The following is a 26,379-nucleotide window of genomic DNA, read 5'->3' on the forward strand; positions in this document are numbered from 1 at the left end:
CCATATCAATGATAATTCATGTCAGTAAGTGCTGACTACTGGGCTTGTATATCGATTAGGAAGAGACAAATCAAAATAACAAACCTATTATGAATCACATGATCTCCAAAAGAACGGGACGGCATGTATAGTTAGGGTTAGCTTATACTCTGTTATACATGCCGTTAACTACTTTTGCCTATATTCATGTGGCTTCCGAAACTATTTCCCTATCGGCAATTAATTTATTTCAAGTAATTATAATCCCAACTGATGTTATTTGACATATGCAATTAAAAAAAAAAACGTTAGGAAATTTTTTTTTATGTCATTACTTATGTTTTATTCGAAGGAAGGGTTATGGATAAATTAAGATCTACGTTTTACAATTTATGTATAAAATTAGACCTTGCAGCAAAACGAACCTCAAAACAAAATCAATCATATTCTATGAAAAGGAAATAACATTTACTTTTTCTCTATTTGATATCAATCAAAGCTTATACTAGCATTGTAATCTGCAATGTGCTGTAGTTGTAATTATATCGACAGCGTATCTATATCTTACAATATAATATATTTATTTTTAAAACAGAACTAGAAATAGGTGGTCATACATATTGACGTCAGTATGTTTTTGAGTTATTAGAATAGTTTTTCTACAAATGACGACGTGAAAGTTAATATATAACGAACTCCACCAAAAAGTTGTTACGTATTCAACTAGGCAATTAAAAATATACATTTGAATATCACTTGGTGTAATTGATCTTCAATTAACTATGTTTTGTACTGTTATCGACACACATCTTTTCCTCGTTGTTACATTTGTAAAACAACTCTATGATCCATTCTTTGTAACTTTACGTCAATGTCCCTTTATTGGTCTCTTGTTTAGTTTATCAGTGCATTATAACTATTATTCATTGACGTCCAGGCATTCGCGCCTTTATATTGCTGATAACGTAACTCGATAAAAATACAATTATGTAGGCATATGTCTAACAGCTGACTCCGATTAATTTCAATAATAACAAACTTCGTAAGTCCAAATTCCCAAAAGTGCACAAAAACCGTCAGTTTTATTAACCTAAAATACGCGTTTGTCTAATGTATTAGAAGTAGCTATTACCATCGTAGTAATGATGGCTAAAATGATATACTTCTTATTCAAATACAAAATATTGTCTGAAAAAATAGCCAAAATTAATGTGTCAATCAAATCTATTGAATTTTCCAAATGTCTGATAATAATGTAAGCGATTTTCCTAAAGTTGTCTATATAGGGAATTGGTTCTTCAAATTAACAATCAACATGTATTGATACATTTCAAAAATAAAAGAAAACAACTTATTATTCTATGCGTCCGATGCGGTATTATAGATTTACCTTCATAAGGAACGTTAGAATGAAATATTTATTTCTGAAAAAAAAAAATATTATTAGCATTTCAGTATATGAAATTGTTGAAAAAAATGAAACTTCCCAAAACATCTTATTCGTCTTGCCTATGACCCATTGAGGTAAATTGCGATTTGAATCCTATTTTTATTCGTTGAATTATTTGGGATATATAAATAAGTCTAATATATTGCAAATTCTCCGATAGCATCCACTAATCTATTTCAAAATTTCCAAATCTTTAAGCTTTTTAAAACTGCCGAAGTTACTTGACTTACAATTATCAGCTAACACATTATACCGGTCTATTCTTATATCTGTTAAACGATGTAGACTGTAAACAATGTGGAAATTTCAAACTAGTGTCATTTGAAATGCCTGTACCAAATCAGGAATATGAAGGTTGTTTTTTACTCGTACCTGTGATTGATAACGTTTGATTTTGTTAATTTTTATGGTCTACCCCTTTAGGAATATACCTGGGATTTCGGTATTTTTGTAAATAGGTATCAAAGGTACAAGGATTATAATTTAGTACGCCAGACGCGCGTTTCGTCTTCATAAGACTCATCAGTGACGCTCATATCAAAATATTTATAAAGCCAAACAAGTACAAAGGTGAAGAGCATTGAGGATCCAAAATTCCAAAAAGTTGTGCCAAATACGGCTAAGGTAATCTGTGCCTGAGATAAGAAAATCCTTAGTTTTTCGAAAAATTCAAAGTTTTGTAACAGGAAATTTATTAAACTGTTTACCGAGTTTAAATGATTTGCATGACAGGTATCGGTAGCAATTCAATAAATGTTTTATGTAGACGCACTTCCTCTCACCTCATCTCTTGAGTTCATGCGACTGCTGTGTCAAAATTAGTAGTTATTTGCTTATTACTTGTAATTAATAAATTATTTTTTTTCAACTTTTTGATATTGAATCTTTTAAAAATGAATGAACAAAACGTAAAATAACAATAATTCCGAACTCCAAGGAAATTTTTAAACGAAAAGTTACAAAACGAATGGAAAACAACTTTTGTATCCTTACTTGGTGCAGGCATTTCCTTATGTAGAAATTGTAAATGAAGGAAGAAACAGGCAGATTTCTACTCTGTCAGAAAATGTCTTCCCATTGAACGTATTGATTTTGATCAGTAAATCTTTAAAAGAAAACTTGAAACGGCCATAGAAATACGCCATTCAGTTTTAGTGGACATCTGCCTACGAAAATATGTCGTTACGATAATCTCTTTTTATGGTGAAAATATTAACTATTTGTATTATTAGTATACTTCAATAATAATACCCCTTTTAGAATCATGTTCTTTTTTGGGATAAAATTATATATATTTCAACACATTACTTCGACTTAAAAGATACAATTCTGAAAATGTCCATCAATTGTTTGTATTACCATTACTCATTTCTATATATAAAGACCAGACTCTACAATTTATTTTATATTCCTTTGGGATATCCGTTAGCTTCTTCCCAGTAAATATTAAGTCAAATGATGATATAAGTAAGCAATATAAATGATCATTTCTTTCGTGTCTTTACTAGGGTCGTCTTTTAGAATAAAATAATGGATTTTTGTGTAATTGTTTTTTCAACTTAACTGATGCTTTAAGATAGATTAAAGTACAAAACTATAAGATGTTTACACACTCTAAAGGCAACAGTATTGTGATTTCAATTCAAAGTGCACAGTTTATTTGAATAACTATTAAAACTTTCTATTATCAAATGTATAGATATATCAAGATATGAACTAGTTTAAATCCGGATTTAATCCGGATTTTTTTTCTCTATCGATTTATGAATTTCAAACAGCGGTATACTACTGTTGTCTGCATATCATATTTATTTTTCATTCATCATTTTGTACATAAATCAAGTCGTTTCTTCGTTTGAATTGTTTGACAATCAGATATATGGCAGTTGTTATCAAATAGTCCGTTTCTATGTATGTTGGCGTTTGTTTTTGTTGCAGTTCGGTGTTTTTGATTTTAAGATGTTCAGTTGTTTTAGTTCTTATAGTTGATGTATTTCCATCGGTTCTGTTTGTAACCCAAATTTGTTTTCGCTTAATCAATTAATGACTTTTGAACAACGATATACTACTTTAACAGTTGTCTTATTACTATTTGTCATTTTGGGGCCTTATATAGCCCAATATGTGGTATAAGTATTACTCATCGTTGAAAGCCGTGTGGTGAAATATAGTTGTTAATTTCTCTGTTATTTCGTTTCTTGTGAATAGTTGTCTCATTGGCAATGATACCGTATCTTCTTATTGTATATATGTTACAGTGAATATGTATAATCAGGGATTATGTAGAATCCCTAAAATTTTAAGGGATTATGTATAATCACTGGTTAGTTTAGGGATTATATATAATCACTACAATTTTCAGGGATTATGTATAATCACTAGAAAAAACGTCAAGGATTATACAGAATAACTGAAATGATATTAAAAAATATATAACATATTGAAATATATTAAAAGTTAACCGTAATATATCAAAATAATAACCTTAATATGTTAAAACGTTAGGCATAAAAATATTGAAATGTTAAACACAATATAATTAAATAATAAGCACAATATAATTAAATGATAAGCAAAATATATATAAAATAATTGTTTTTTTGTTTTTAATACTGACTTTATTCAATAATATCAAGCGAGCCCTTTTTGATACTGACTTTATCAGTATTAATAATATCAAGTGAGCCCACAAGGGCGGGTTGATGAAGTCAGTATGAAAATATTAAAAGGCATAATGATTATTTTTTTTCATCAGATTGTTTTAGCAATTGTTTTTAGGTTGAGAATATGAAATAAAATGAAATTGTCATTAAAACTATTTTTATGTGTACAATCGTTTTGATAAATTATTGTCGATTGTATGAATGAAGTCAAATGCTAGGCACAATATTTTAAAAATAAACATTTTATTTACAAACTAAATTTAGGTTGAGAATATGAAATAAAATGAAATTGACATTAAAACTATTTTTATGTGTACAATCGTTTTGATAATTTTTTGTCGATTGTATGAATGAAGTCAAATGTTAGGCACAATATTTTAAAAATAAACATTTTATTTACAAACTAAATTTGGATGGCATCGACTATTACACATTTGCCCTGCTTTTCTACAGGCATATCTATCAAATTCACATCTGTTTTTACACAATATCAACATTTAAAAAAACATTGTCCTCCATATCTATCGAATCAGATTTTACGGCACGTCTCAGAGAAATAGAGTTTTCAGCAAAAACATCTGAAGGTACCAATGAAGGGAAATCAGCAACCTCAAACTGATTTCTTGAATTAAAGATCCGAGCAGGATTCCAAGTATATGGTAAGGCGATATCCTTCATCATTCTTTTCGTGAATAATGACCATTCGTTTTTTGGGATCTCCCGTTCCTGGAACCACTAGTGGTATGAGATATGCATATGTTGGATTTTGTTTTTCCTCTGCAATTTGCATTAACTTTTGAGCATATGTTTTCCTCAACCCAAGCAACAACTGTGCCTATGCCGAGCTTATTTGTTAGTGACATAATGTGGTTCAACGCTTGAATAAAATATAAAGAGAAAAACTTATCACTTAAGGTTCACATCGTAGATCAGGAATGAAAAATGTTTACTTAAACTTTCAAGGAATAAGAAAAAAAAATGATAATTTGTCTATGTTAATTTGTTTCATCATCTTTGGAGCTTTTAATTATTGATAATCCCTGAAATCATATTAGGGAATTTGTAGAATAATAATTAAAATTATCAGTGATTATATAAAATCACTGGTCATTTTTAGGGAATCTATATAATCACTAATGATTTTAGTGATTCTACATAATCCCTGAAAAATCAGGGATTCTACATATTCCCTGATTATACAAATTCACTGTAACATATATATTCACTATATAAATCAGTTAAACATATATACTTTTAATATATCTACTTTAGAAATCGATTGTAAATAGATACTACGATACGTCTTCTAAAGAAATCAATTGTAAATATATATTACAATTATATCTACTAATCAAATCAATTGTTAATATATATAACAAATAGATCTACTATAGGTATCAATTGTAACTATATATTATTGATATATCTCTTTGCAATGCATATACATTACAAATGATTTGACTTTTTTTTTCTTCATTTTTTGCAGTTACAAATATACATACTATTCAAATCAATTACAATGTGTATTACATTGAAGATCTATTGATGACCTTCTGTTGTTGTCTTTTCTGTGGTCGGGTTGCTGTCTCTTTTATACATTCCCCATTTTCATTTTCAATTTTACATATGGATCAATTTTTTGTTTGTTTCAGGTTACACGTATTGTCAAAGATTCTTATAGATACCTCGTCACATGATGAAGAAAAAATGAAAGTCAAAATGAGGAGTGACTTGGTAAACCACAATGTAAAAGAAAACAGAGTATTTTTGTTACATTCAAGGTACTATGCCATGATCAATGTTTTTTTTTTGCAAACCAAAAATAGAATATAACTTAGAAATATAATTCGTGCAAGAAGCTTACAGTTCTGTATGTAAGATTACCATTTTTAACAATGCTGACAGCTCATTTGCTAGTATCACGGAGTTTTTTCTTCTATTAATTAAGAAGTATTCTAATGTTATACATTTTGATGTAGAGTGTTTTTTCTATTTTAGTTCTGCAGAGGCAAAGAACTTATTTGATTGTGCTACTGAATTAGGACTGACCAGTAAAGAGTATATGTGGATAATATCATCTTCCAGTATTGGTAACATTGTGTCAAAAGCAAGGCGTGCTGCACCATCGTATCCGCTCGGACTCCTTGGTATGTCTTTTGTAGAAATAATCAATATAGATTTACGGTAAAGCAATGCACACTGAGTAATCGTTTCCTAACGGAATCTTATGTATGGCTTATATTGCGGCAATATCAAAATGGAGAATAAAAGTAAAACTGGTATGAAATGGATCAAACAAAAACAAGCAAACTTCATGTGTTTTAGCATTATGTCAGTGGTGTAGATAAATACGTATAAGATATATTTGTACATTGATTATGTCCAATAATGATAAAGAGGAGCATGTTTCAAAATTCTATATCAATAAAAGGGCTAAAGTGTGTATATGAAAACAACATTTATTATACTTCACGTTAAAATTCCATACTTTGATTGGCTAATACGAGGGTATTAATTTACTCGATAACATGACTGAGCGGGTGACAATTGTTTTTAATGTCACCCTCTCGTTCAGACCAATCAAAAATTGACAATTCAAAGAACAATGAATTGAATGTACATTAAGTAATTGAAGACAACGCTTAAGTTCTACGTTTTGGCTCAGATTTTATTATTTGACTGTCAAAATAAAAAAAATAAAACATTTTGCTTCACTTATGTAGATTTTCTAATACCCGTAACGTTGTAATGTACCTGACGTCATAGAAAATACTTTTAAATACAATTGATTTGTAAACGACAATAATGATAGAGCATTCAGTATAATAAATTAAATAACACATAGCTGAGAGGGTGATAGAGCAGATTGGTACCCTCGAAAGAATAAGTATTGTCAACCTATTTGCTGTATCACCCTCTCAGCTATGTGTTATTTATATAATGTTTGGTTGTTATTACATTTCGGGATGATCTACATGCATAACCTAACAATCATATATATATATATATAAATATCATAAATAAAGCTATTTGTGTTCATTTGAGAAACAAGACTGGTTTTTAATAAGCTTTGTCTTTTTCATAACTTTCACGTCTGTTTTTTTCCCGTTATTTTGCCAAATGATGTAATAAAAGTCGTTTCCTAATAGCATATACTGCATTCATTAATAATCTATCGTTTATCAAATTACGAGACTAAATTCAAGTTTATTGAATATTTGTCTTTTTTTTAATTTGTAAGGATTCAAACATTATGGTGTTGATGGTCAAACATTAGAATCTGTGTTAGACATAGCATTGAAAACATCTATTTACGTATGGGGACTGGCACTGAAAAGTATGGCGCCTTACATTAAGAATTTTACAATAACACCTAAGATGTCATGTAACCAGTCACATTTAAACTTCTGGAATGATGGATTAGCACTTTTCAGGTAAATATTATATGAAAATGTCAGCTTATTCTAATTAATTTCAACATATTTGCAACTGATATTTAGCCATGTATATATTATCTATTGTAGATCAAAACTCATGATTGCATCAGTTTTCGATATTTGTATAGTAACTTATGAAAATGTTCGAGTTTATGTATTTTCTAGAATTATTACCGATGCATACTAGGTGTTCCATACCATCATTTACTTGTTTGTATCAAATCTTTGTTGTATCGCTATCAATTGAAAATTGAAGGAACATTATATGATGACGAGAAAATACTTCAAACAAAAGTACTTAACCCTTTAATGGCAACGAAGGCCAAGAGCTATGATATCATACACGATACCTTGGGAAAAAGGCCATATTGTTATTATAAAAATTTACAAAATTCAGTCGGCTCAATAACCATCGTTTAGAATGATAATATTGTTCATTCACTCTTGTATTTTGCTCATTTTCCGAGAAAAATCAAAATTAATATGTGCTAGTTTCTTTTACGCAGGTGATTTTTTTTTATAAATTGTTCTCACCGACTCCATCAAATCTCCTGTCACGTCATTTGTCCATAGCGATACTCTGTTGGTTTTGTTATGTACTAATTTCCTCTTTTTTTAAACTGCTTTACCATGTGATTTTATTCGCAAAACTGCATCATTCCTAAGCTCGTCTCTCATTGGCTTATTTAAATCAAAGACCTTTCAAGTTTCGAGAAAAATGCTTGAGATACAATTTTATGATAATCTCTCAAAGTTGTCCTTGAATGTTGTTGTCTAAAATATTTCGAAAACCTTAACCAATGTTTCCTAGTTAAAGAGTTTACGAGATACAATAAGACAAAATGTAACGATATTCGATGAAATGTGATGGTCTGCCCAGAAGTGCGACGGTCCCTTAGCTGATGTGCAATTGTTCATATGAAACATGGTGGCTAGTTTAATAATTAACAGATGTGCAATAATTAGGTTCAAAGTTCTACACATTAAAACAACACGCATGTAAAATGTATGCAGTTAAGGTCAAGTTGGTTTTATATCAATTTGGCAATTATTGTTGTCCCATTTGGTCATACTGCACCACATTTATTCAGTTATCTATACATCCTTGGATTTCAAAGTCTGAATTTGAGCGTTCCTGATGACAGAAAAGTACTTCGGAAAAAGCAAATATATAAACTAATATTTTCCTTGAAATGACAAATTGACATGAAATTGCATCAGTATTCGAAAGCAACAATTTCTTATCTGTTTGTGTGTTGGCTTATAGCTGAATCCGCAGGACCCTAAAACGAAAATGTGGTTTTGATAAATTAATGCTACAATTATTGCAATATGTATCTACCTAGATTGAACATTTTGTGTTTAAGGTTCCAACAAAGGCTATATGGTAAGCCGAAACTGTCAAAACTGATATTTGATACTTATAGCATTATACCGTGGATAAAAAAAATTTTTTTTAATTTGTATTCGGCAGTCAAACGCAGATGCATAGAAGGTTATATTCCCTATGGAAGGATGTATCAGAAACGATGCGTTAATTGGACATTAAAAGGTTGATATATTAATATAAAACAAAAATGCAATGTGCCAAACGAATAATTTAATTGGTGTGCATGTTAACACCATCTTTTCCCTGTTGTTTGTAAAACAAAATCACCTTGCAGTTTGCATAATTTATAAACGTTTACTTTGCTTTTATTTCAGGCACATGAAAAACATAAGAGATGTTAGTTTGATAAGTACAGATATACCACCGGTTAGATTTAATCCAATCGGTTTAAACCAGTTTATAAAGTTAGTAATTTACAACACTCAAAGTAAAACAACGAACTTGAGAACAGACAAAGTTTGGAGACAGGTAATACATAAACTGATTACTACGGAAGACAATCTCAAATACAATAACATGAATTGGAAATCACATTTCTATTCACAAACTTTGAACAAAATAAAAAAAGGGTTGAAAAATAAAGATATTTACATTTATAAATAAATACAAACAGTACTTTTATGAGGTAAACAAAATACAGAACAACAAAACATTGTTGTGTATAAGAAGGAACCCGTTTTTTACCGAGAAAAATATATGCTTATTTATAGCTATATAAATCCATGAAAATCCCATCAAAAGGTAAAAATGGGACGAAAGATACCAGAGGGACAGTCAAACTCATAAATCGAAAATAAACTGACAACATCATGGCTAAAAATGAAAAAAAAAAAAGACAAACAGACAAACAATAGTACACATGACACAACATAGATAACTAAAGAATAACGAATAACGAAATGCATCTACGTTTTTGATGTATCAATTACTTAACAATGAAGAAGAGTTTGTTGGTTTCAACAAACAGAGAATGACTTATAGTAATCTGAGAAAGAATTGTATAAACTTATAATAATGTACAATGCACAATGGGTTATGTCACAAATTTTGATAATTTTTTTTTTTATAATGGTTAATACTTGTAACTAAATAATGATTATAATCTTTTTTGCATAGAATAATTTTAAAGGCTTTCTTAAATCGCTGAAGTATCTTTTCATTACAACAAACAATCACCATATTCTTTTGATTTACATTACATTTTGACTAACTGCATGCTTTTCTTTAAGACAATTTTAACTGAAACATATCAAGAGGAATTATAAGTTGTTAATATGGTTAATTAAACTATTATATTAGGTAGGTAACTGGGTTCCAAAACAGTCAGGAAGTAGAACTGAAATGGATATTGAAATGAATGATATAACATGGCCTGGGGATAGTAAATCGCCACCCAAGGGGAAACCGGATCGTCGTCATTTCAGAATTGTCACTCTTAAAGAAGAACCATATGTGAAATACCGAAAACTAAATTCAGAAAGGAAATGTGGACATCATGAAGTGCCATGTCGTTTGGTATATAACCCTATACTACAGTAAGTATACATACATAAGGCCGTTAGTTTTCTCGTTTGAATTGTTTTACATTTTCATTTCGGGGCCTTTTATGTCTGACTATGCGGTATTGGCTTTGCTCATTGTTGAAGGCCGTATGGTGACATATAGTTGTTAATTTCTGTGTCATTTTGGTCTCTTGTGGAGAGTTGTCTCATTGGCAATCATACCACATCTTCTTTTTATATTAGATAAATCGTAAATAAAATTATAATACATGACAAGTTAATATAAAAGATAAAAAAAATCACTAAACTCAAAAGTATATTCCAAAACAAGAAGTCCATACAACTTGACAAAATCAAGTATAAGACTATATCAACCAAAGAACCGAATAGAAAACAACAATCATATTCCTGACGTGGTACTGGCATTTTCCGAAGAATCAAATAAAATGATGGAATAAACCTGGTTATTGCTTAACGTCCCACTTGGATGACAGTTGTTAACAGTTACTTTATATTGATAAAATAAGATGAGCATCCAAAACATACATAATTGGTTAATGTGACAATAGTTGACATGTTATCACTTCGAACAGTTTGCCTTTTGCAATACCACCAGTCTTGTTTAAATGTTATATATCTGGTATTACCATTAACAAGAAACAGCACAAGCAAAACACCAATCTTAATGAATAATTTTTACTGCTATATACTGTAATCAATAACTAATAAAACTTAACACTCTGGTAATAGATCATACAGTACATTATTATAAGTTTATACAATTCTTTCTCAGATTACTATAAGTCATTCTCTGTTTGTTGAAACCAACAAACTCTTCTTCATTGTTAAGTAATTGATACATCAAAAACGTAGATGCATTTCGTTTGGTTGCTAATATTATTGCCTTTCAAATAGCTGTCAGTAACTGCTAGTATTCTCAGATATGTACTTGATGTCTTTTTAGTTACAAGGATGTATAAATGCTCTGCCTTGTCTGGTTTGAGTTTTTGTAACTTGTTTTTCTGCTTTGTATCGATCTGATGAGTTCAGTCCTTTCAATTGATTTTTATAGTTTGTTCATATGTTATAGTGTTACACCACTGCCCTATTTTATGGGATAGTTGGGTGCCCGCTAATATGACTAATCCAGCAATATTCTGTATGTGCCTGTCCCAAGTCAGGAGCCTATAAATAAACTCATCATAGATACCAGGACTAGTTGTCGTTTGTTGCTGAATATCATAAATGTATTTCGTTCATTTTTTTGTAACATAAATCATACCGTTAGTTTTCTCGTTTGATTTTTATTTTACATTTATTATTTCGGGACCTTTAATAGCTGATTTTGCTGTATGGGTTTTGCTCATTGTTGCATGCCGTACAGTTACTTTTCACAAATATCTGTAGTCATTTGGTATTTGATCGAGAGTTGTCTCATTGCCAATTACGCAAAATCTTCCTTTTTGATATAAGCATACCAAAACAAAAACCAACTGTTCTGTTATCGAACGTCTTTTATTGCTATATACAGTTTATCAATAACTAACAAATAACTATTTCTACTCCAGTGATATATCATACGTTACATTATTATAAGGTTATATCAATCTTTCTTAGAGTATTATAAGTAATTTTCTGCTTGTTGAAACCAAACAACCGTACTTCCTTGTAAAATGGTTGTTACATCAAATATTTAGCAGACATATGAAAGCTGAAAGTTGTGATAGTTCGTTTGCATGTCTGAAATATCCATTTTGAAAACTTATAAAATTTGATTTTTCACTGACATAGAAAATATTTTTTTTCAAAGTTTCGTAGTTTTTTAATTTGAATAATTTTCTCTATATCTGGTGGTGTTTCATTGATCACTTAAAAACATAAAGATCTTGCGTCTTAAGAATTACCATGCAGGTCATTGGATGCGTACACAATTAACCAGAATCTTAATGTTCAAATCTCCAATTTCTCATGAACAATTTGACATTTGCATGTTAATCATGTGAATATTAAGATTAAGATGATATAGCTTAACACATGTGTTTCATGGGAAGTTGTTGAATTCTACCGGAATTTCAAATGCTATGGAGGCATTTAATAGCACATGATACTTAAGAATAAAGGTATTAACAAAAATAACGAACTTCAATGTAATTTTATGCAAAGGGAAGTTCATAAAACTTGATAAAGTCAAATGTAAGACTATATCAACCAACGGAAAAAATAGAAAATAATCATTATACCTCAGTTATCATGTTCTATATAAAAAGGTACACAATATTTTTACTATTTTTTAAGTTGCATGCGTTGCACTATTGGACCGGTCAATAGTTTCCAACTATTGGACCTGGTGAAACTATTTGACCGCAAGTCTCATTATATTTTGCGGAATTTCAAATGCAGCTACGGGATTGGATAATGTTGAAAATACCTTTTTTAAGTATTTAGTGGAAAAGTAAGTCTATTGTCCCCTGCGATACAAATATTGCCCTCGGCTATGCCTCAGGGCAATATTTTCACCTCGGGGACAATGAACTTACTATTCTACTAATACCTAGTCAAGAAGTATACACTGTTATATTCCTGATTCGGTACCAAAAATAGTGTGTTAAATCTGGTGTTAAAGCTAATTAAATGTCCCACTTGTTATGGAGTTGTTTGTCCATCCATTAAAATTCATAATTGGTTAATGTGACAACTATTTGGAATGCTGTTACTGGTTAATACTAAAAGCTTGTATGAATATTATACTTTTGGTATAAGCATTCTCAAAAATTCACAAACAAAAACCAACTGTTTTGTTACTGAATGACTTTCACGGCTAATACTGTTAATCAATAAATCACAAATGATTATTCTGACTCCGGTACTATATTATACGTTGCATTATTATAAGGTTATATAAATCGTTCTTAGATTACTATAAGTCATGTTTTGTTTGTTGAAACCAAACAACTGTACTTCCTTGTAAAGTATTTGTTACATCAATACTTATAAGATCAATGAAAGCTGAAAATTGTGACAGTTTGTATTCAATGAGACAATTACCAAATAGAAAAAGTATGACAACAGAGGCCAACATAGATCTTAATAATCGAGGCTAACCTGTAATGGTTTATATATTTATCCTTTGGTTATTATGGATAGTAGTCTCATTTGTAATCATACAACGTCTCCCTCTTTTTTGTTGACATCAGTAAAACGTAGATCAAAACATTATCTTCAATTGAAAATGTAATGAGTTGTGACAGTCTCATTGAGAAAGAAAAAAGTCTTGCAGCAAGTATAACTGAAAGAGAACAACTGCTTACAATTATAAAGTTTTATTATTCTTAAACTGTGCTGGAAGATCCATGGCACTATGGCACCCATAATTTTACTATACATGTTTTGTTTAAGAACAGACAAAGACACATTGCATTATTGACTCTGGAAATATAGTATTAGTTTCAGGCAATATACTGCTAACATAATATTTGATGCTGTGATAATCACAATATGAAAACATGCAATGTCAAAAATCAAATCATAGCTAGTATCCTAAATCAGAAATATCACTTCCATAGCGACAGAATTTTCTAACCTTTATTTATCTAGATTAGAATTTGCGAAGAAGTTTTGTCTTTTTGTTTATTGACATGAATTGAGACATCAATCAAATCTCTCTTCATAATCCAAGAAATTGTCATATAAATATCACGATCCTTGACCCAAGTATTGATAAACATCATTAGATTTGTGAATGATGCAATTCATAGTATTGTTGAAAAATTCTCAAGTTTGGATATGAATAATGTCAATTCTGTTGTAAGAATATTTAATAAAAAAAACCCGATCATTTCATAGCTTTCGTGAAAATTAATTAAGACCTTAAAACTGGTCTTAGGGAACCACCATAGTGACTATCCAATTTAGGCATCGTGGGATATTAAGAAAAATACAATCCTAATAGTACATGCTGGTTCCAAAAATACAGTAAAAAGATTCATAACACAGAGCTTGTAAATAAAGGCAACAGTAGTAAACTGCTGTTCTAAAGTCATGAATCGATTAAGAGGAAACAAATCCGGGTTACAAGCTAAACCCGAAGGAAACACATCGACTATGAGAGGAAAACAACGAAACAACTAAAACGATTAAGGGCAACAAAAAATTAACGACAATGCAACATACATAGAAACGAACTATAAGATAACAACTACCATATTTCTGACTTGGTACAGGACGTTTTAAGAAAAAATGTCGGTTGAACATGGTTTTGTGGCTAGCCGAACTTCGCGATTCATGGCAAGGTTAAATATACCGCTAAAATAGCAATACTAAATGACATGTTATCAAGATTCCGTTGTTGCAAATATTTTTTTTATACTTAACCATGATGAAATGTCGGTTAAAATATTCGAAAGAAAGAAAAACTGATTTTTTTACGAAATGTTTGATAAAATTAAAAATTAAAATAGATTCCCATACGTATGATATTACTACGTAATGAATAAAAGCTACATTATTTACGTTTACTCTCCTTTAAATGCGTTCTATATTTGTAATAAAAGTAAAATACCAAGAAAAAAGTGCATGCCCTACAAAACAAAAATGCATAAAACAACTACCTACTGTTGAGAAAAATTTGCACAGAAAATGTTTTGCAACAAATATTTCTCTTTTATTTTTTAACTTTCTATGCTGAGAGCATCTTTCCTAGACGAGGGGTACACTCGCACATCTTGAGTATAGAAGATGTTTTAAGAGAGCCATTTAACAATTCGTAAGAAGTCTTTCGTAGATCAATTTGTCTTCGATAACGGTTATGAATTCTTTACTTTTTTCTTCTTTCGTTTATACTCTCAACCAGACGTAGTTTCTGTGATTAGTTGAGAAAAGGGGATGCATAGCTAATTTTGGCAATCTTTTAAATCTTTTTTATGCCTAGACTCAAAATATTCTTCTTCTTTTTGGCCACTTGAACTCGCATCTGAACACGGAAATTAAAAACTAAAGGCCACTCACAATTATTCATGGACAACTCTTACGGTGTGGTGATTGACATCTTTTACTAGCCTAGTAAAGGATTAATATTTGGTATTGTTTTATAGCTTGCTATACGGTATTTGTATTATGTGTTACATAGTGTGATAGTGACTGAATACGATATATATGGGGTCAGTAAATTCCATATGAAATTTATTGACTCCATATATATCGTATAAGATCACACACACACTATGTAACGCATTTATATAACCAACCGACTATCTTAAGATATATCTCCCAATTGATACGAAATTCCCGTGCTTGCATTTCCTATCATGATTTTCTTGATAGAGGGTTACTGCTCACAAGGAAGCTATTAAACCAAGAGTTCCAAATGGTGAAGTTGAAATCATCCCTTCGTAAATTTTACGGACGCCATCACGAGTTGGTTGACCGTTATGGAATAACCGTTTCACAAATGATGTCGGATATGTTCCTTACGTCGTAACTACAATCCTCTTCCCTTTCATGAATGTGACCTACCGAATTAGACTATTTACCGGATTTGTAATCACATAAGCAACACGACGGGTGCCACATGTGGAGCAGGATCTGCTTACCCTTCCGGAGCACCTGAGATCACCCCCAGTTTTTGGTGGGGTTCGTGTTGTTTATTCTTTAGTTTTCTATGTTGTGTCATGTGTACTATTGTTTTTCTGTTTGTCTTTTTCATTTTTAGCCATGGCGTTGTCAGTTTGTTTTAGATTTATGAGTTTGACTGTCCCTTTGGTATCTTTCGTCCTTCTTTTAACATACATTTGTATGCATTAAGACAAGTGGCCTATCAAAGTCATCAGGTCTTCAATTTTGTGAGTATGAAGAACCTACTTCCATTGGTCTTTACAAAAACAAATGCCAACAATAATAACTTATTAGTTTTAAATGTGTTTTATAATTTATTTCAGTGTTCTTCATCATTTTTTTTTGTCTTTTGAAACCTTTAAGATTTGTCAATAACACCGTGTTGTTTTTATAAATCGATGTGACACAAGTAGTAACTGTGTATTGAAATAAGCCCGGCCTTCTAATACAATATGGAATATACACGGTCCCCACGCGATTGCTTTTAACCAATCATATTCCAATAAATGTAAAGGAGGTAATATAATGTTTGGTCTTATGCAAACTACTAAAATTGCTGGATTTACGTATCAGGATTTTGGATCGTCTTCAATTTCCGAAAGGCTTTGTGTTAAAGTTCGTACAATTTATTTTGCATGAACATTATAAGAATTTTAAGAATATCCTGTAATAGAAAAATCTTGTTAGTTTTGGCATTTACCGATAATAGGAATAAAGATTACTAATACACACAGACAAAAATAATAATCTAACTGCTCGACTATTGACGTATATAAAACAATTAATACATATTGAAGATCATTTTAAACAAAAATGAAATAAAAAAAATAGCCGTTTGAAAATCATTGTTTTTCTTGTTGTTTTTTTCTTTGAAAAATATATAAATTCTGTTAGTAGATGATGGCATCTTCAAGAGATCCGAATCTACCAACACAATTTATGGTTAGGCTGGCAATTTTATTCACATAAAATCACTATCTCTAGATCCAATGTCTGGAAAATATGGAGCAGTGAAATTTAAGATAAATGCATTAATTTCAACTGATAACTGAATTATTGATTAAGGTTTTCAGGGCCCATAAATTTTGTTTGTAATTTACAGATTGTCAGGGGTATCTTTCATGAGATATTAATTGATATGCCAAAATTGCGTAATAAATAAATAGGTTTTTTAACACTTTTGATATCGTTATTATGTCTTCAATGTACATTATAATAACTATCAAATTGGATTTGTCACTTTGCGTATAAAAGCACTAAGATTTGTTTAAAGGTTCATTGTTTATCTATTTGAATGATTTTCTTTGTATCCCATGCTGGTTCATTGACACATTAAAAACATAAAGTTATTGCGTCTAAAGAACTGCCTAGCAGGTAATTTGATGCTTACACGATTTACAAAAAACTGAAATGCAAAACTACTCATTCTGATGAACAATATGACATTTGCATGTAAATCATGTGCATATTCCAATTAAAACAGATAAAGCTAAACACATTTGTTTTATGGAAATGTGTTTAAATCTGCTGGAACTATCATAATATTAATGTAAAAGGATCTTAAATGCTTTACATCAAAATTTTTGTTTTCATGTCTCTATAAAATCAAAATGTTATTCAGTGCTACTCGTCAATATTGAAGACTATTATCATGATAAAGTATATTGAAATATTTCATTTCCTTGTAGTTTTTTCTTCGAAGGACGATTTGATGGATACTAGAAAGTAGTTCAATTGTTTATGAAAGACAAAAAATAAACAATATCAAGGCATTCATATTTTTTTACGCAGAGTTAAATTCACAAACATCCTCAATTTCGTTTACTCTTACTTTAACAAAAATTGATTTAAAAAAACAAAATGGTGTTATATTGTTTTTAACCACACATATTGTCGTATCGTTATTTTAGTCAATACTCGGTGTGGTTTTGTTTGTTTAGTAAAATTTCAGAACCATTGAAATGGTTAACAAAATACGACCACGCGGTTTTTCTGAGAGGAAAATGATCGTCACAATTAACTTGTTTATCAATAATTATATGGGACAAAGTCCCCTATTACGGTAGAATATCAATACAAAAAAAATCGGGAAAATTTCCTGAATTTTTCAATACAATAATGAACTCAAAATCGTTAACTTTTTTATCAGACTTTTTTAAATCCTCGCATTTGCGCAGAAATCTACTTCCTTTTTCCGGTCTAGTTTGCATTTTTTGAGCTTTGAATAAAATATATATTTATCAGTCTAGTAAAATATAGGATTGGAACTCAATACCAATTCATTTTTAATAATTGTTTGATATTAAAAAACGTTACCTGATGAAAGCGTTTCTTTTACATTGAATATGACGTCATAACTTAAATAACGTCACAACTAAATCCCTAACAACAGAACCAAAATCGGAAACGTTACGGTATTTCCGTTTCTTTTAACATGTTTGAATTAAAAAAACATTCGTCCCCATTCACAGGCAATGCCAGCCTCATATTATAAATTTAAAGTAAGAAACAAGGATATGGGTATATGTAAAGAGCTTCTACAGACCATGTTTAGATCATATCAATACTTCATCTTGTACTGAAACCACTGACATGATTGATATTGTGTTATTCTTTTTTAGCGGAAACGATAGTACCTTAGCAAACGACACAGTTTTGCGATGCTGCGCCGGGTTATGTGTTGACCTATTGAAGATTCTCAGCACAGAGATGAAATTTGATTACGATTTTTACGAAGTCCCGGATCAAACTTGGGGCCTTCCTGACCAGGTAGTTTATTATAAAACTATTGTTATTGAAAAAACCCTCTTTCATTTTAATTATTCATTGGAATCTGCTGAAACAGGAAGTTTAAATGCATGACCTCAAATAAAAGATCGATTCAAAAGTTTTCATTTTATTAAAGCAACTGAAGAATTAAATTGTCTTGCCAGAAGTGCCTATAATATTCAAAGACACAAATTATACAATACCAGCCTACAAAACGATAATGGTTTTCAAACAATTAATAGTGTTGCTCAAAGTTGATAAATGTGATACCTAATTTGTGAAATTGATTTGTTTCAATAAGATTTTACGTCAAATTAGTAACGATTTTAAAGAAATTGGTTGAAGTAGTTTTAAACGTTAGACGATACGGATTACAAAACTCATTGGCACAAGATGAAGCGTAATCAATTAAGTTTAAGGAGAACACATCGTTTTGTATTGTCAATGTGCTAAGAAATTAAGCTCTTTAACAGCGTTAAGACAAGGGTACAGATGGGGATAGTTTTCACTACATGCTGACAAGTGCTTCTTTAAGCTTAGAGGAACAAATTTAATTGGTATCAAAATGGCATTTCTCTTGTGAACAATTCCTTTTTATTACATTATATAAAGTGTGGAGGCTTTGGGAATTTGTTACATAAAAGGATAATAGTGCAAGTTAGTGGCATTTGTGACAAATGTTAAAAAAAAAGTTAATAAAAATCGTGACTATACATATTTGCAAGCCAGCTATAAATTCTGGTTAAACCCACATTTTGTTCTGCCTGTTCCAACTCAAGAATATCACCGTTTAGTTTTTTCACTCGTTCTGTTGGTTGAAAACTTTTGTTGTATGGTTATTCCTTTTTTTAATTTACCATGCAGTTCGATATTATGTTTTACATTTTGTTAGTTCTATTGCTGTTTGTCAATAAGAAAGAAACCCATCAACATGAAAATAAATAACATTTTGAATTAAAACTGCATAATCAACTATTGACCTTAAGTTTGAATTGCTTTAGTTATAAAAGACTTAAAAAAATGATAGTCAGAAATATAAGATGAATCTGTTGATTTTAAAAGTCGATTATTTTTTTTTCAAAGAATACAAGGAGTAATGATTTCTTAATTAAAAAAAAACATTTGCTGTTTAAAATTTTCGTCTAGAATATAATTATTGAAATTTGAAAAACTAAACATTCTTAAAATAACATTTGCTTATATTATAGGTAACTGGTGAGTGGAACGGTCTGATTAAAGAGGTTAAGGATCGGAAAGCAGACATGGTGCTGACATCTTTAAAAATAACACCAGCACGAAATGAACATATAGAATTTTCTATCCCATTCCTTGAGACAGGAATTACAATCATTGTATCCATTCGAAAGGGTGCTATATCACCCACTGCTTTCCTAGGTATAGTAGTTATAACTTGTATTTAGTGTCTGTGGTAGAAAACAATTCCTCCTCTTTTTGTGCTTTCAAAAAAAGTTATAAAACTTACAATTTGATATTAATAATTGCAATTGTAATAATAAACTCTTCACAGATACCAGGATCGAAATTTTATATTTGCGCCAGACGCGTGTTTCGTCTTCAAAAGACTCATCAGTGACGCTCATATAAAAAAAATATGTTAAAAGTGCCAAATGAAGTACGAAGTTGATGAGCACTGAGGACAAAAAGCTCCTAAAAGTTTTGTAAAATACAGCTAAGGTAATCTATCCCGGACTTAGAAAAGCCTTAGTATTTCAAAAATTCAAAGTTTGGTAAACAGTTAATTTATAATTTGAACATATCAATGATAAAGCAAGTCAACACATAAGTGCTGACTACTGGGCTGGTGATAATCAATTAGATTTATATAAGGTAAACACGAACACCCCCTCCCTAAAAAAAGAAGAAAATAACATAAACAATAACAAAAACAACAGAAAAAAAACAACAACAAAAAAAAAAAAACCCAAAACCCCACATAAACATTCAAACAAAAACACACAAAACGCATATTCTTCGAACAACAAGAGTTGAAACAGATCTGAGAGTGCATCGTGAAATTCAAACATATACAACTGTTGATATGAAGATACATTATTCGTGTAATTTAGTCATAACAAAAGCTGAAGTAATTGATAACCTGTTTTTTACCATTGTAGCTTAGAAATCCTAATTCACTGAAGCCTCCCTTTAAGTTCGCTACAGTACCAAATGACTACTGGGCTGGTTATACCCTCGGTAATAAAAACTCCCCATCAGAGGCATCGACCCAGCGGTTGTAAATAAACTCATCATAGATACCAGCATTGAAATTTTATATTATATAATAATATACTTTTATAAACAATAAGCTTTGTAGAAATGCGTAAACCGTTTTATTGTGCTTTGAAATTACTGTAATGATGTCATTGATGTATAATCCACAACTCTCTTTTTTACTGTTCTGTTTTTTGAGAGAATTGAGGATCCTGAACATAAAAAAACAAAACTAGTGAAAAAATGTAAATGTAAATTTCATTTTGATAATTACAATACTTTTTTAAAAACAATTTTGATATTCGTTTGAAAATTATGAAAAAAATGCAAATTTGTTTGAAGGTCGATTTCTATAAAATGTGTTCAGTTCAGCATTATGCTAAAGGAGCCATTCTCAAATATGTTGTATTGTACGAGAATGATATCTAGTTTTCTGTACGATGTCTATGAACAGAAAAATATTGAAAAAAAATCATATTCAAAACTAAGCTTGTTCATTTACAGAACCGTATGATTACCCGTCATGGTGCCTAATATTGGTGTTCAGCGTACACGCAACAGGAGCATCAATCTTCATTTACGAATGGTTAAGTCCAAGTGGCCTTAATAGAGGACGAACAAGCTTGCGAGGTAACTTTGAGGTAAATTGTAGTGTCGGGTATAATTCAACGGGGTTTCTAATGATTAAAGCAAGTTATTTATTAAAAAACAGTCATACCATATTGACTGTTAAAACATATAACAAAATGATGAGAAAGATAGAAAAAAGAAATAACTATTTTAAACTTTTCAAACGTTATAACTTTACTTCTTTTTTTTCTCTGCTTGATAACAATGTTGATTGCCAAACTCATAATAACCGCTTTGATTCAAACTTTCAAATTTGATCTATAACATCCTAAAACGTAAAAAAATCAAAATTGTAATAAGTCAATTAACAATGCACAGAGTTGATAACATATATCTGCATTTTAAGGTCTTTTTAGTCTAGACGCCATGTATTTTACAATCGAGATAACCTCCGAAGACCTCCGACAGTTACAAAAATCGATACAAGCATAAATATAAATATATATAGATTGCAACTACTTGCACATGATTTTTTCAAGGTCTGTTTAATATCAAGGTATAAGTAAACAAAAAATGAGTTTATCATCGTTTTTATCTGCATAAGAATGTGGTTTTTTTTTTGGGTTGTCAACGAAAAAGTTCACATTTGTTTCACTTCCAATGTTGACATTCTTTTCCTCTTGATGGCGGAACGCGCTTAATACATGCAAACCCAATCCCTAGCTCTGCAGTTAAACTGAACATCATATGAATATGCTTCAATGAGGTTTAATAATTCAAGCGATATTTCTTAACTTATTTTGATTAAATTTAACCAAGCTTACAGCTAAAAGCGAATTATTCTTTCACTATTTCACTTTCATTATTAAATGAAACGGAAAAAAATCAAACTTTAGATTTTTTATATATCTCGTAACTAGTGCCCCTTTAATGATTGGACAAACAAAAATCATATATTATTTTTTTTCATATCTCGTAGCTTACCCCTCTTTTAGGTTGAAGAGTGCAAAAATATGATAATGCGTTTGATATAAAAAAAAAAAATCTTAGGTCGTATAATGAGCAATGATCGACGCTTCATGTTAGAATTTGAATCCCTTTGAAATAACAAAATATACTAAACAGTGCGTCACGACAATGACAGATCGATCTTTTTTTAGATCAGTTTTTTTGAGATATTCTTTTGAAGTGACTCTGTGGTTATGTAAAACATCATACTTTGAACGACAAAATTATTTCATTTATTAATATTACTTTTACTTATGGATCTTGACATCCTATGAATGACAAAACTATTTTATTCAATAATACTACTTTTTCTGTTAAGTCTGTTTTTTATGATATACATTTGACGTGAAACTGTACTTATGTATCCCGTCATACTTTGAACCACACAATTATTTTATTAATTATTATAATTACTTTTACTGTTAAATCTGTTTTCTGTTATATCTACTTAACGTGACTCTGCATTTATGTATGCCGTCATACTTTGAACGACAAAATTATTTTTATGTCTACCTGTGCGAATTTCAAACGCGCAATTTTACACCAGTACTGAAAACCTTCTATCCTTTATGGGTAGACTTTACATAAATAAATTAAGTCGTATAAGAAAAACAAAATGAGTATGTTAAATTTGATGTATGCCTTTTTGTGCTTCTTCGTTACATTTGTTGTTTTTATAGTGATATTAAGATGATAAGACAATATTGACTGCTGTACCCCTATTTTTGACATTTTTTACTCTTTGAGTATGTTTGTTTTGTTCATGCATCGTTGACAATGTAATGGAATTTGATACGACTGTCATACAAGTTAGCTATAAAACCAGGTTCAATCCACCATTTTCTACATTAGAGAATGCCTGTACCAAGTCAGGAATATGACAGTTGTTATCCATTCGTTTGATGTGTTTGGACTTTTGATTTTGCCTTTTGATTTTGGATTTTCCTTTTTGAATTTTCCTCGTAGTTCAGTATTTTTGTGTTTTTACTTTTTTGAGGGAATAGAAGTGTTATTTTTGTATAAACGAGTCAAGAACTAAATTGAAAGCGTTTTGTGTTTACTGAAATTTACATTCTGTTTTGTTTTTTATCGCAATCATTTACTTATAATAATTCTATATGTGAACATATATGAACTCATCACAGATACAAGGATTGAAAATTTATATTTGCACCAGACGCGCGTTTCGACTACAAAAGACTCATCAGTGACTTAGAAATAAAAAATGGCCAAATAAAGTATGAAGTTGAAGAGTATTAAGGACCAAAAAGTCCTAAAAGTTTTGCGAAATACAGCTAAGGTAATCTATTCCTGAGGTAGAAAAGCCTTAATATTTCAAAATTCAAAGTTTTGTGAGAGTTAATTTATAAATATGAACTTATCCACTTAAAGTAAAAACCCTTTTGTTTTTATACTCTACAACATCCATGTTTATTGATTGCTCCTCAAACTGTTCTCGTGCATAGCTGTTCACACATTGTGCTCAGATAATGCTTTGTTTGTGAAGAGTAAGTTACATAACACAAAAAGATTATCAAATATTTGTTGACTTAATTTTGTTTTATAAAGACTCGTGGATGCATTTCGAGATCAACTGTTAAGCTATAGTTCCAATTTTAGCTAGCAACAATCAAAAAGTAATTTGTAACTTCCATAATTCATATTAATGTCTGATACAACTTCATACGAATTATATATCGTTATTGATGCATTATAGATTAATTGTAGTTTTAGAATAAAATTTTAACAAGTTTATCATAGTGAAAAACGGAGCCATCGAATTAACCAAAGCACTGGTGCTATCAGCTAGCAACACTTAAAATAAAATGATTGCAATTAATGTAACTGAATACTAAACCAAATGTTCGGTACAATAATAATCAAATATTTTTCCAATTTCGAGGATAAATAGTATTAAGAAATTGAAGTCATTCTATCGTTTGGCATAAAAGGTTATAATGTCATTTCTTGATGGCATCATATTTGTACAAACCTAATTCATGTGTCAGACTATTGTCAAAGATCCTCTAATTATTGTATAAAGCTTCAAGTTGAGCTAAATTATATTGCTGTTTCTAATTCATCAAATGATAGACTATTCGAATTTTGATTTAAGTGTTCAGACAAATATCGATGTAATACTTAAACACAAGGATAATATATAGTTCCATTATTTCGGTTAAAAGCCCTCTTCAAACATATATGAATGAGCTCTCCTAAAAAGAGATAATATTGTTTTTGAAGAATTGTGGGAGTAGGTACAAAGTAAATGTATGTTTTGTTACTCATCAGATAAAATGCTCCTATAATTTAATTTCTGTTTGTGAAGAGTTTGTAATTGATATTTAAGGCAGTTATTACTTTGAATTAGTTGTAAAAATAAAAGCGACTAGGCTAACCGAAATAAAGTTGCATTACTTAAAAAAAATTTTCGGCTATATGCTTAATCTTCAGACAATAACAAGCAGACCATAACAGTTTTCTCCTTAGGACATTGCTTGAGTATAAAATTTCTTTTTGATTATGCTATGACTATGTTTTATTTCTAATTCTTTATTACAGATGCTCATGCTTATTTATATTATAAATGATCTTAAGGTGATATCTGTTTCATTATCATGTTTATTTTCAGATCACAAATTTTCTTTATTCCGATCATTTTGGTTGATTTGGTCTATGTTGTTCGGCGCCTCGGTTTCAACAGATAATCCACGAGGGGTGGCCAGTAGATTTATGACCAATGTGTGGGCTTTGTTTGCCCTGGTGTTCCTTGCAAGTTATACTGCCAATCTTGCTGCATTCATGATAACAAAAGACGAGTATTATAAGTTATCTGGTATCACGGATTGGCGGGTAAATTGCTTGTTTGTAACTTAAAAAGATTCCTGCCAACTTGTTTTTACTAATAAGATTGAAGATATTTCAGCAATGCATCCAAGCTTAATATTTTCATTACCAAATTCAGTATATGATATTTCAAAATGAAACTTTAGCATCGTAAACTGACAATTTGTTGCAATTCGAAATTGATCAATGTATGTAACTGAATGTGTGTTTATGGTAGCATTCGCCATGTTTGATTGAAATCAAGAGTTTGGCAAGTTGAATACTTAAAACATTCAGACTACATAAACAAATATTTTACAAGGTGAACTTTGCCTGATGCAGTTGCAACTGTATGTTTACACACATTTAAACCTTATTTTTACATTTCTTTCTCTCTTCGATTAATAAATGTAATTAGAATCATAATAAATCAAAGGGCTTGTCACATTATATTTTTACAGTGGCACTATACTGATGTAAATTTGAACTTTATTAGTAAATGTTTAATGGTTTTCCGAGGAATAGAGGCATCTATACAATCATCATTTATATCTGTAAAATGCATGTCACTTATTATTTAATAATTAATTATATAATCAATTAGATTTATATAATGTAAACACGAACACCCCCTCCCCAAAAAAAGAAGAAAATAACATAAACAATAACAAAAAAAAAAAAAAACAACAACAACAACAAAAAACTAGTATCTCAATTGTTTGTAAAACAATTGAAAGGTCTTTCCTGTAAAAGTGATGTTTTCGTAATGTACTTTGTATGACCTTTCGTTTGATATACGACAAGCATACCTTCTGAAACTTTTCGCTTTTTACACTTAATGACCTGATCCGCCTACATTTTTGAGATCGGAAGTATGATATATGTAACACAGGGTAGATAAGCTTTCATTTGATATGCGACAACGCCATGTTCTAGAAAGTTT

At 30.3% G+C, this 26,379-nt stretch overlaps 1 protein-coding gene across 2 annotated transcripts in view; it reads left to right on the forward strand.

The window, feature by feature from the left end:
* LOC143045990 (glutamate receptor ionotropic, NMDA 2B-like) overlaps nt 1-26,379 on the forward strand; it is a 56,355-nt gene that overhangs the window by 21,440 nt on the left and 8,536 nt on the right. For both annotated transcript variants that reach the window (XM_076218900.1, XM_076218899.1), the window contains 9 exons: nt 5,745-5,873; nt 6,091-6,239; nt 7,334-7,526; nt 9,234-9,387; nt 10,219-10,454; nt 18,653-18,800; nt 20,009-20,195; nt 21,537-21,662; nt 25,243-25,463. In XM_076218900.1, coding sequence (XP_076075015.1) covers nt 5,745-5,873; nt 6,091-6,239; nt 7,334-7,526; nt 9,234-9,387; nt 10,219-10,454; nt 18,653-18,800; nt 20,009-20,195; nt 21,537-21,662; nt 25,243-25,463 — 1,543 coding nt within the window. The remainder of the gene's footprint in view (nt 1-5,744; nt 5,874-6,090; nt 6,240-7,333; nt 7,527-9,233; nt 9,388-10,218; nt 10,455-18,652; nt 18,801-20,008; nt 20,196-21,536; nt 21,663-25,242; nt 25,464-26,379) is intronic.

This window comes from Mytilus galloprovincialis, chromosome 9 (assembly GCF_965363235.1).
Source record: "Mytilus galloprovincialis chromosome 9, xbMytGall1.hap1.1, whole genome shotgun sequence".
Taxonomy (NCBI): Eukaryota; Metazoa; Mollusca; class Bivalvia; order Mytilida; family Mytilidae; genus Mytilus; species Mytilus galloprovincialis.